This window comes from Mandrillus leucophaeus, unplaced genomic scaffold (assembly GCF_000951045.1).
Source record: "Mandrillus leucophaeus isolate KB7577 unplaced genomic scaffold, Mleu.le_1.0 Scaffold260, whole genome shotgun sequence".
Classification (NCBI taxonomy): domain Eukaryota; kingdom Metazoa; phylum Chordata; class Mammalia; order Primates; family Cercopithecidae; genus Mandrillus; species Mandrillus leucophaeus.
The window spans coordinates 1,631,908-1,644,006 of NW_012102699.1; the positions used below are offsets into that span (position 1 = coordinate 1,631,908).

General features: G+C 34.9%; 1 protein-coding gene across 4 annotated transcripts in view; it reads right to left on the reverse strand.

Moving 5' to 3' along the window:
• Positions 1 to 12,099, reverse strand: part of VPS13A (vacuolar protein sorting 13 homolog A (S. cerevisiae)) — a 256,563-nt gene that overhangs the window by 225,757 nt on the left and 18,707 nt on the right. For all 4 annotated transcript variants that reach the window (XM_011984082.1, XM_011984081.1, XM_011984083.1 and 1 more), the window contains exons 2-3: positions 5,333 to 5,376; positions 3,911 to 3,953 (exon numbers count right to left, since the gene is read on the reverse strand). In XM_011984082.1, the coding sequence (XP_011839472.1) occupies positions 3,911 to 3,953; positions 5,333 to 5,376 (87 nt within the window). The remainder of the gene's footprint in view (positions 1 to 3,910; positions 3,954 to 5,332; positions 5,377 to 12,099) is intronic.

The window sequence follows — 12,099 nt, forward strand, 5'->3', positions numbered from 1 at the left end:
AGATGGTAGATTAGGCCAGACGCTGTGGCTAACACCTGGAATCCTAGCACTTTGGGAGCCTAAGGCAGATGGATCACTTGAACCCAGGAGTTCTAAAACCAGCCTAGGCAACATGGCGAAACCCTGTCTCTATGAATAAAAACTAAAAAAATTGGCCAAGAATAACGGTGTGTGCCTGTAGTCCCAGCTACTTGGGAGGCTGAGGTGGGAGGATCTTGAGCCCAGGAGCTCGGGGCTACAGTGAGGCATGATCATGCCACCGCACTCCAGCCTGGGTGATAGAGTGAGACCTTTACCTCCCCCCAATAAAAGGTAGATTATATACTTTAAATAAGTATGTGTATATATATTTTTCATTATGTGTATGTGTGTTACATACATACATATGTGCATGTGTACAGGAATTTTTATATACACATATGGTAATAATCATACATATAAACTATATACGTGAAAAACTACACATATAGTAAAAATAAAACATTCTGGGTAATATTTGAAAATTATGCAAACTAATGAAAACAGCCTAAGACAATCAAATAGCAATGAATTTTTTTTTTAAGCATAAGGGTTCTTTTTTTTTTTATACTTTAAGTTCTAGGGTACAAGTGGATAACGTGCAGGTTTGTTACATATGTATACCTGTGCCATGTTGGTGTGCTGCACCCATCAACTCGTCAGCACCCATCAACTCGTCATTTACATCAGGTATAACTCCCAATGCAATCCCTCCCCCCTCCCCTCTCCCCCCTCCCCATGATAGGCCCCGGTGTGTGATGTTCCCCTTCCTGAGTCCAAGTGATCTCATTGTTCAGTTCCCACCTATGAGTGAGAACATGCGGTGTTTGGTTTTCTGTTCTTGCGATAGTTTGCTGAGAATGACGGTTTCCAGCTGCATCCATGTCCCTACAAAGGACACAAACTCATCCAAGCATAAAGGTTCTTGAACTACAAAAACACTATGTATGGGGTTTCTTAAAGTACTCACTCTAGTTTTGTATCTTGAGAATATTTTCATAATAGAGAGTTTTAAAATATTTTAAAATTGTTTAAATGGTATGAGTGTCTAGATTTATAAACAGTTGCCATAATTGTGTAAGGAATAGATTATTAAATATACAATGTTGCTAAAACTGGTTAGTGATTGGGAAATTTTTTTAAATCCACTTAGATCCATCTCATGATACTTTATAAACTCCGTGTTTAGAAAACTTCAAACTGAGAAAAAGATTTCATCATACAATATCATTTCAGAGAAAAACGAACTATCTGATTTCTTTTTTATATTTTTTGTAGAGTCAGAGTCTCACTATTTTGCCCAGACTGGTCTCAAACTCCTGGCCTCAAGCAATCCTCTTGCCTCTGCCTTGTAAAGTACTGGGATTATGGGTATCAGCTACCCTGCACAGCCTCTAAACTATCTGATTTCTAAAAGGGGAATAACTTTCTAAGTTTTTAAATCAGAGAACATGGTGATCATTTCAAATTTCTGTACAGGCCAAAAATATAACCAAAATGAAATCAGACTGGGAAAAAAACTATAACAAATTTGACACGGTTAGTTTATTTATAAATGTACCAACAGACTGCTTAAAATATATACAGTAATACTTCAAAAACAGTAAATGAACAAAAGGACAAAGAGCAATGACAAAACTGTATAAATAATAAACGCATATTAACAGTGTGCCATTTTCACCACCGAATCTTTTTTTAAAAAAGCCAAACTTGACCAGGCGCAGTGGCTCACATCTGTAACTCCAGCACTTTGGTGGGCTGTGGTAGGAGGATCACTCGAGTCCAGGAGTTCAAGATGAGCCTGGGCAACGTGGCAAAATCCTGTCTCTAAAAAAATACAAAACTCAGCCAGGCATGGTGGCGTACACCTGCAGTCCCAGCTACTTGGGGGCTGAGGTGGGAGGGTTACTTGAGCCAGGAAGGCATAGGCTGCAATGAGCCAAGATCGCACCACTGCACTCCAGCCTGGGCAACAGAGCGAGACGCTGTCTCAAAAAACAAACCAACCAACCTTTTCTTCCTTCTCTTATAAAATGTAGACTCCTTGTAGAAAATTTGGCAAATTTCGAAAAATATACAGATGTAATTCCAAAAGCCTTCCACAGAAGACAACCTCTTTTATAATATATACATGTGTATTTATAGCTGATATACCTGTAATTCTGCATTCTAAATGAGGAAAACTTTGAAAGATCAATACCTAATAATAGCAAGGGGACAATACATTCCTATAAAACTGATTGTGCTACTGTATCATTCATTTGGAAACATGTACTACTTTCATACAACAAATTGTGCCCCTAATATATATGCCAGGTAATGTGCTAAATGGTGAGGATACACTAAAAATTAAACCCACTTCTCAAGAAACTCGATGTCTAGTAGAAGGGGGGAAAAATAGTGATAGTTTTAAAAGACAGGTGCTATGATAGAGGTACACAACACTTTAAATGATTCTCAAAATTATCTTGGGTTTAGTTCAGTGTACTTTCTACTATCTTATATTATCATTGAAAATTACCTTATCATTTTTAAACAAAATTAGGCAAGAAAAGAGAAGGCAGGCAGAGTCTAAGGAAAATAGGTCTATCTACTTCACTGATATATTTTTTTGACTATTCTTGAATTGAGGTTAAATTTACATACACTGAAATATAATAATCATCACTGTAAAATTCAATGACCTTTGGTAAAAGTTTAAAAGTTATATAAAAATATGTATTGTAATATTTTTGTACCAATGGAAAAATAAAATCATTCTACAATATCCAAATATGCATGCACTAGATTATTATGGTACAGAATACATGAGATGAAATCAACTCAGATTATGAGAAATCCTTTTTACATGCTAATAAAAAAATTATAAAACTGTAAAAATAGCATAATTACAAGTATTTCAATACATACAAACTTGTAAGTATTTAAAAGGTACACACGTAAATAATCAGAAATATGAAAAAATTAAAATGTTAGGTAGATAAAAATGGGTAACATTCTCCCCCTCTTACTCATGCTAAATAGTCTTTAAAAGGTAGGGGCAGAGACGATAGAATTCTACTGTCAGTAACATATGATGATGAAAGCTTTCTATAGTATGCAGTCTAATACCAACCATAAGTACACATAATTATGAAGACCTTTATCATGTAATTTAGGTAAGCTTTCAAAATACTTTGTTCCCCAAGCGACAACCGTATAGCTTCAATAACAATGTATACATCCTACTACAAAAATTATCTGTATAACAAAAATATCTCAAAGTCCCAATTAAAGACACTATTATCTTGCACAATATTTAAACCAGTAAAACTGTAACACAAGAAACATGACAGACAAGTTTTTATTAAACCTGTTAAAACCTCAAATTCCAAACATTTACTGCTCAACCAGTATATTTATGATATAAACAGTAAACACTGGTAAAAATAATACCAAACAAGAAAAAGCAGAGTATTTTCTGAAAACATACAAAAACTTGCAGAGCAGAAATTAGTTTTCAAATTGGCCCCTAGTCACAGAGCCTGGATGACCCAGAACCTATTCTTTACACAACATATCCAACATTAATCAAAACATAGCAGTGGTAACTAGTCAGAAACCTAGAAAACTGAAACAGCTAAGCTCTCCATTAGAGGTAATCCTTTGAATTAACTCAATTTACCACCTAAAGAGATATGTAATGTATTAGGTTATCAAATACTAGGCAAGAGATATATGAATCGAACAATATTTTTAAGTTGCACAACAAAGCTCGACTGAGACAAAAACACATAATTATTTTTAATTGATGCTCAGAAACATGAAAAATATCACATAACAGAGATATCAGGCAAATTGTTCTGGCTGCATGTCCAGGAAGGAGGATATCCCAGTAACAAAAATGGCTTACCTATGTGACCAACTTTAACTTTAAATGGTACATCCAGTTGACTCTACAGAAAAAATTTATATATATACAAAACATTAGTAGATACAGAGTTTAACAACACAAATGAATATTGTTTACTTCCAAAAATTATTTCAAGGGATTTTTTAAATAAACTTATACATTTCCTTACCATCAACATTTATTTACATCTATAAAGATATAATTGCGATATTATTATCAAGTTCATAAAATTCAGGGAAGCTGCTCTTTTTATAATAATTGGGGATAAAGGTCTACAGTAAAAATGACCACAAAATCTACTCATATCAAATCATTACCAATTTTATATTATTTTAAGAAAAAGAAGTGGCAATTATAATGCCCTTTTATGCTTTTAGGGAGATTAAAACTCTATTTTGCAAAATACACATTTTGTAAAAAATACTTTCAAAACATTCTCCCCATTCAAAGGACAGTCTTTTAAATAAATGGTGCTAGGAAAACTAGATATCCGCTCGCAAAAACATGAAACTGAACCCTTATCCTATACCATATACAAAAATTAACTCAAAGTGGATCAAAGATCTAAACCTAAGAGCTAAAACTATAAAACTCTTAGAAGAAAACCTAAGGGAAAATCTTCATGACATTAGATTCGGTAATGACTTCTTGGATATGACAATAAGAGCACAAGCAATTAAAAGAATAAATGAACTAGTCTTTACCAAATTAAAAACGTTTCAGCTACTCAGGAGGCTGAAGTGGGAAGACACCTTGAGCCTGGGAGCTGAAGGCTACAGTAAGCTATGATCACACCACTGCACTGCAGCCTGGGGTGACAGAGCATGAGCCTGTCTTAAAAAAAAACAATCAGAAAACAAGTTAAAAATTCAAAATAAAAACATCTGTATTTTTTTGTATGTTTGTTTTTGTTTGGTTTGGTTTTGAGACAGAGTCTCACTCTGTCGCCCAGGCTGGAGTACAGTAGCACGATCTCTACTCACTACAACCTCCACCTCCCAGGTTCAAGCGATTCTCCTGCCTCATCCTCCCTAGCAGCTGGGATTACTGGCATCTGCCACCATGCCTGGCAAAGCTTTTTTCATTTTCAGTAGACAGGGTTTCACCATGTTGGCCAGGCTAGTCTCGAACTACTGACCTCAAATAATCACCTGCCTTGGCCTCCCAAAGTGCTGGGATTATAGGTGTGAGCCACCATGCCCAGCCTAAAACAGTATTTATTTTTAAATAGGAAAAAAATCACACTGTCCATTTGTGCTTTGAAGGAGAGTAAAACTCCATATTGCAAAATTTGCATTTTGCAAAAATTATTTACAAAAAACTTTCTCAAATTTAAATAACTGAAGGTGGCAAACTGAATCAGGAAGAAGTATACATAATTAAATGCAATAACTTTACAAATTTTTCATAGTCAAAACCTACCAGGGCATTTTCTTTAATTTGAAGATTCTTGAGGGCCACAGCTCCTAAAAGAGATTAAAAAAAAGATTCAAACAATCAAATATTTTTCATTTTAAAAAGTTAATAAGTATGCTTCATTCCTGTCATACTCAGGAAAAATACATAAATAATGTGCATAACAGATAATAAAATCTACCTATAATCTTATTATCTCACCTTCATTCTCCTACATAGTCTGAGAGAGTATGCTTAACCAAATCTTCACTTCCTGTAACTTTTGACCTCTGCAATTGTAGCTCAATGTTAACATATACAACATTTTAATTAGAATTACACAAATAACATGAGTCTAACAAAGTAGCATGATACAAGATTAATATGCAAAAAGTAAACTACATTTAAATATACTTGCAATAAACCATTGGGAAAAAATTATTTAATGCAAAATCAGTGAGCCCCAAGATACAGAAATAAAGACTTCCCAATTCAAAGCCAATAAAAAAAGAAAATGAGAAAAATAATAGAACAGAATGTCCAAGAACTATAAGACAATTGCAAAATGAGATTAACCAAAGTTTAAAATACACCGCTATAACACTAGGATGTTACATGTAATCCCATCGTAACCACAAAGAAAATATCTTTAGAACAAACACAAAAGTCACCCAGGCACGGTGGCAGGCACCTGCAGTCCCAGCTACTTGAGGAAGCTGAGGTGGGAGGATCACATAAGCCTAGAAGTCCAGCTTGGGCAATATAGCGACACCTCATTGCTATCATGATAACATTAACTATGTTATTAGTTAATTAAACACAAATGGAATCAAATTTGCAACAAAAAATTAAACCAAAGGAAAGGCAGTAAGGGGTAAAACAGAAAGAAGAAATGCTGTAAGACATATAGAAAGTAATTAGCAAAATAGCAATACTAAGTCCTTCCCTATCTGTAACCCCTTGAAATATAAACGGCTTAACTCCCCCATAAAAAGACAGATTGGCAGAATGGATTAAAACAAACAGGATCCTGGCCGGAGCAGTGGTTCACGTCTGTAATCCTAGCACTTTGGGAGGCTGAGGCAGGTGGATCACATGAAGTCAGGAGTTCGAGGCCAGCCTGACCAAAATGGTGAAATCCCATCTCTACTAAAAGTACAAAATTAGCCAGGCGTGGTGGTGCATGTCTGTAATCCCAGCTACTTGGGAGGCTGAGGCAGGAGAATCACTCGAACCAAGGAGGTGGAGGTTGCGGTGAGCCGACATCGCGCCATTGCACTCCAGCCTGGGCAACAGTGAGATGCCATCTCGAAATAAATAGAGAGAGAGCAAGAGAGAGCGAGAGAGAGAGAGAGAGAGACGGAGGGAGAGGGAGAGAGAGAGAGAAAAAATAAAAGTATGTGGTTTACAGGAAACTCACTTTGGCTCTAAGAACACTCATAGGTTAAAAGCAAAGAAACAAAAAAAGTAAACCCATGCAAAAATAACCAAAAGAGCAAAGGTACCTACATAACCTGGGCATCACTAATCCAAAACTCCAAAATCGGAAACTTTCTGAGTGCTGACACGATACCACAAGTGGATGATGAAGATGAAGATGATGATGTTACCAATGCAAAAAGGTATCTATAGACCACGTGGTGAAAATGTGTGATGGGCTTATTAAAGGACTGGAGCAGCATGCCTTCATAACAGAACAAGAAATTATGACAGTTTATAAAATCAGAGACTTCTCAGACAAAAAAAAAAACAGTTAGTGAGGCAGATGGTTCCGGAGGAAACATTTTAAAAAGCCATCTAGCAAAATGCCTCCTCATCCCTTGAGGATCCAATTCCTGGCCCCTCAACTGCTTCTAATGTTTCTTCTCACTTAAAAAAAAAAAAAAAAAAAAAGTACATTCTACAGTTACCTTTTAATCAAAACACAGCATTGTAGGTGGAGACTGAAAGCCTGCCTGCCACTGTTTGTTGTTGCTGCTGTTTAACAGTGGATACAGATATTCCCTACTGTGCTGCTTACTCACCCTAAACACATTATATTTTCACTGAATTAATGGTACCTCATATTTCTTACTGTTAAGAACTTATGTGTGAACAATGTAAGAAAATGATTGCTTATCAGCATATAAATTCAGTCAGGAATAATGATGATGCCAAACGACCACAGACTGTCCACACAGGTGGCTGAGATAGTGACACCTTTCCTTTCTGATGGTTGAAGGTACATAAGCTTTGTTTCATGCAGAAAATTATTCAAAATATGGTATAAAATTATCTTTGGGCTATGTGTACAATGTATATTTGAAACATAAATGAATTTTGTGTTAGACTTGGGTCTCATCCCCAAGATATCTCATTATGTATATGTACATATTCTAAAATCTGAAGGAAAAAAAATTCAAAATCCAAATCACTTCAAGCATTTCAGATAAGGTATATTCAGCCTGTATACTAATATTAGACATATAAACTTTAAGTCAAAATCTGTTACAAAAAACAAAGAAGGGCATTATATAATGATAAAACCAACACTTCACTAAAAAGATGTAACAATTATAAACATGTATGCACCCAACATCAGACCAGCAAAACATATGAAGCAAACACTGACAGAATTGAAGAGAGAAATAGATAGTACTATATTAATAGTAGAAGGCTTCAATACCCTACTTTCAGTAATGGATGGAACAAACACACAGAAGATTAATAAGGAAAAATAGGACTTCACACTATTGACCAACTGGACCAAAAGACATAGACAGAACACTTTACCCAACAACAGCAGAATACACATTTTTCTCAAGTGCACATGGGACATTCTTCAGGATATATGTGAGGTCACAAAACAAGTGTCAAAATTTTTGTAAAGAGAAAACATACAAATGGTCAACAGGTATATATATGAGAAAAGGCTCAACATCACCAATCATCAGATAATAAAAATCAAAACCACAAGAAGATATTACCTCAATCTATTAGAATGGCTATCATCAAAAAGACAAAAAAATAACAAATGCTGGTGTGACTGTGGAGAAAGGGAAACTCTTACACACTGTTTTTGGGAATATAAATTAGTACAGCCATTATAAAACACAGTACAGAAGTTCTTCAAAAAATTTAAAAATAAAATTACCATATGATCCATCAATCCCACTAATGTATAAATATCCCAAAGAAATGAAATCAGTTTGTTGAAAAGAAACCTGCACTTTATGTTTATTGCAGCACTTTTCACAAAAGCCAAGATATGAAATCAATCAAGTGTCTACCAACAGATGCACTGGTAAAGAAAATGTGATACACACACACACACACACACAATGAAATACTATTCCCCATTAAAAAGAAAAAGAATAAAATCTTGTCCTTTGCGGGAACACAGATGCACCTGGAGGACATAATGCTAAGGGAAATAAGCCAGGCACAGAAGGACAAATACTGCATGATCTCACTCACCAATGTGAAATCTAAAAAAGTTGACATCTTAGAAGTAGTGTATAGAATAGTGGTTGCCAGAGGCTGGGGAATATTGGCGAGAGGGGAAATAGGTAAAGATGGGTCAATGAGAACAAAGTTACAGTAACAAGGGAAGAATAAGTTCTGGTGTTCTATTGCACAGCAGAGTGACTACAATTAACAATACTGTATTGCATGTTTTAACATACCTAGAAGGAGGATTTTGAATGTCCTCACAAGGAAATGATAAATGTATAAGGTGATGGATATTCCAAATACCAATTTGATTTTTATACAATGTAGACATGTATTGAAATATCATCCTGTACCCAATAAATATGCACAATTAATACATGTCAATTAAAAATAAAATTGTAAAATTATAGAAGACTGACATCATGCAGGGTATCTTTTCTAATAATAATAAATAAAATAAATAAGGAAATAAATAACAGATGAAAACAGAACAATGCACAAATGTATGGAAATTAAGCACTCTTAAACAAGAAATGGGTCAAAAAGGTAATCTCAAGAAAAATTAGAAAATATCTTGAGATGAAAATAAAAACAGACTGTACCATCATAATTAGTATGATACAGCAAAAGCAGTGCTAGAAGGGAACATAAAGCTGTAAATGCTTATGTTTAAAAAGAAAAAACATCCCAAATCAATAACCTAAATCTATTCCTTAATAGGGAAAAAAATACAAAATCCAAATCTAGCAAAAGGGAGAATATAATAAACATTAGAGCAAAGATAAGTGAAAGAGAATGGGAAAAAAATTTAAAAAAAAAAAAAAAAAAAAAACTTTGTTTTTTTTTTTTTTTTTTTTTTTTTTTTTTTTTTTTGAGATGGAGTCTTGCTGTACCACCCAGGCTGGAGTGCAGTGGCACGATCTTGGCTCACTGCAACCTCCGTCTCCTGGAATCAGCGATTCTCCTGCCTCAGCCTCCTGAGCAGCTGGGATTACAGGGGCCTGCCACCATGCCCAGCTAATTTTTGTATTTTCAGTAGAGATGAGGTTTTGTCATGTTGGCCAAGCTGGTCTCAAACTGCTGACCTCAGGTGATCCACCCGCCTCAGCCTTCCAAAATGCTAGGATTACAGGCATGAGCCACTGCACCTGGCCACCAACCATTCGTTTTCTAAAAAGATCAATAGGCTGGGCACGGTGGCTCATGCCTATGTAATGCCAGCACTCTGTGAGGCCAAGGCGGGTGGATCATGAGGTCAGGAGATTGAGACCATCCTGACTAACACGGTGAAAACTCCATCTCTACTAAAAATTCAAAAAATTAGCCGGGCGTGGTGGCAGGCGCCTGTAGTCCCAGCTACTCGGGAGGCTGAGGCAGAAGAATGGCATGAACCTGGGAGATGGAGCTTCCAGTGAGCTGAGATCGCACCACTGCACTCCAGCCTGGGTGACAGAGTGAGACACCGTCAAAAAAAAAACAAAAAAAAAGAATCAATAAAATTGATAAGGCTTTAACTAGTTTGACTAAGGAAAAAAAGAGAGGAAAGTCAAATAACTAAAATCAGAAATGACAGAGATATTACTATCTATTTTACAGAAATAAGGATTATGAAAGTACTATGAACAAAAAATTAGATAAACTATAGAAATGAATGAATTCCTAGAAATACACAACATACTAAGACTGAATCTTGATAAAACAGATTCTCTGAACATACCTATAACCATTAAGGAAACTGAATCAGTAATCAAAAAATCCTAAAAATGACAACAAAAAAAGCCTAGGACCACATGGTTTTACTGGCGAATTCTACCAAACATTTAAAACAAGAATTAACACCAATTCGCCTCAAACTCTTCCAAAAAATTGAAGAGAAGGGAACACTTCCAAACTCATCCTGTCAGGCAGACATTACTCTGATACCAAAGCCTGACAGAGACTACAAGAAAGCTACAGACCAATATCCTTGATGAATATTGACGCAAAAATCCTCAACAAAATACTAGCAAACAAAATTCAATAGCATCTTAAAAGGAATATATAATATAACCCAATAGTATTTATTTCCAGAATACAAGAATGATTCAACATACAAAAAAATCAACATAATATACCACGTTAACAAAATGAAGGAAAAAAACACAATCATCTCAATGCAGAAAAGGATTTGAAAAAGTTCAGAACATTTTCATGATTAAAAAACACTCAAAAAAAAAAAAAAGCAAATAAAAGGAAACTACCTCAACACAATAAAGGTCATGTATAAACAGCCCACAGCTAACATTCTCAATACTGAAAGACTGAAATATTTTCTCTAAGATCAGGAACAAGATAAAGATGTCCACGTTTGTCACTCACTGGAAGACCTATCCATAGCAATTTGGCATTAAAAAGAAATAAAAGGTATCCAAAATGGGAAGGAAAAAGTAAAAGTATCTCTGTTCGCAGATGGCATGAATTTATATGTAGAAAAACCTAAATATTCCACCAAACTGTTAGAATTAAGGAATGTTTCTTGATATAAAAATCAACACCAAAAAATCAGTATCTATAAACTAACATAGAACAATACAAAAAAGAAATAAGAAAACAATTCTATTTACAACAGCAACACAAATAATAAAAGTGTTAAGGAGTAAACTTAACCAAGGAAACTAATGATGCATACAGTGAAGGCCATAAAATGTTGCTGAAAGATAGTAAAGAAAGAAAGAAATGTTAAGACATCCCATGTTCATGGATTGGGACACTTAATACTGTTAAAATGTCAATACTACCAGTACCCTAAACAATCTATAAATTATTTGCAATCCATATCAGAATCCTGGAAAAATCCAACACTTATATCCACATCAACTCTCAAGGAATCCTAAATATCTAAAACAATCTTGAAAAAGGGAAGAAGCTTACAAGTCTCACACTTTCTGATTTTAAAACTTACTAAAAGCCACATTAATCAAAACAGTGTGGTACAGACACATAGAGCTGTGGTACAGAACAGAAAGCTCAAAAATAAGATCTCACATATATAGTCAAATAATTGTCTTCAAGGATGCCAAGGATATTCAATTTGAAAAGGACAGTATTTTCAACAACTTTTCAACAAAAGTTGAAATCCACAACATCCACAAGCAAAAGAATGAAACTAGAACCTTATACCATCTTCAAAAATTAACTCAAAACGGATCTAAGAGCTAAATGTAAAACCTAAAACTATAAAACTTAGAATAAAGCATAGGGGAAAGTTCTACGACACCGCATTTTGCAATGATTTCTTGGATGTGACACCAAAAGCACAGGCAACAAAAGAAAAAAAAATAGGTGAACTGGACTTCATCAAATGTTAAAACTTTTATTCCTCA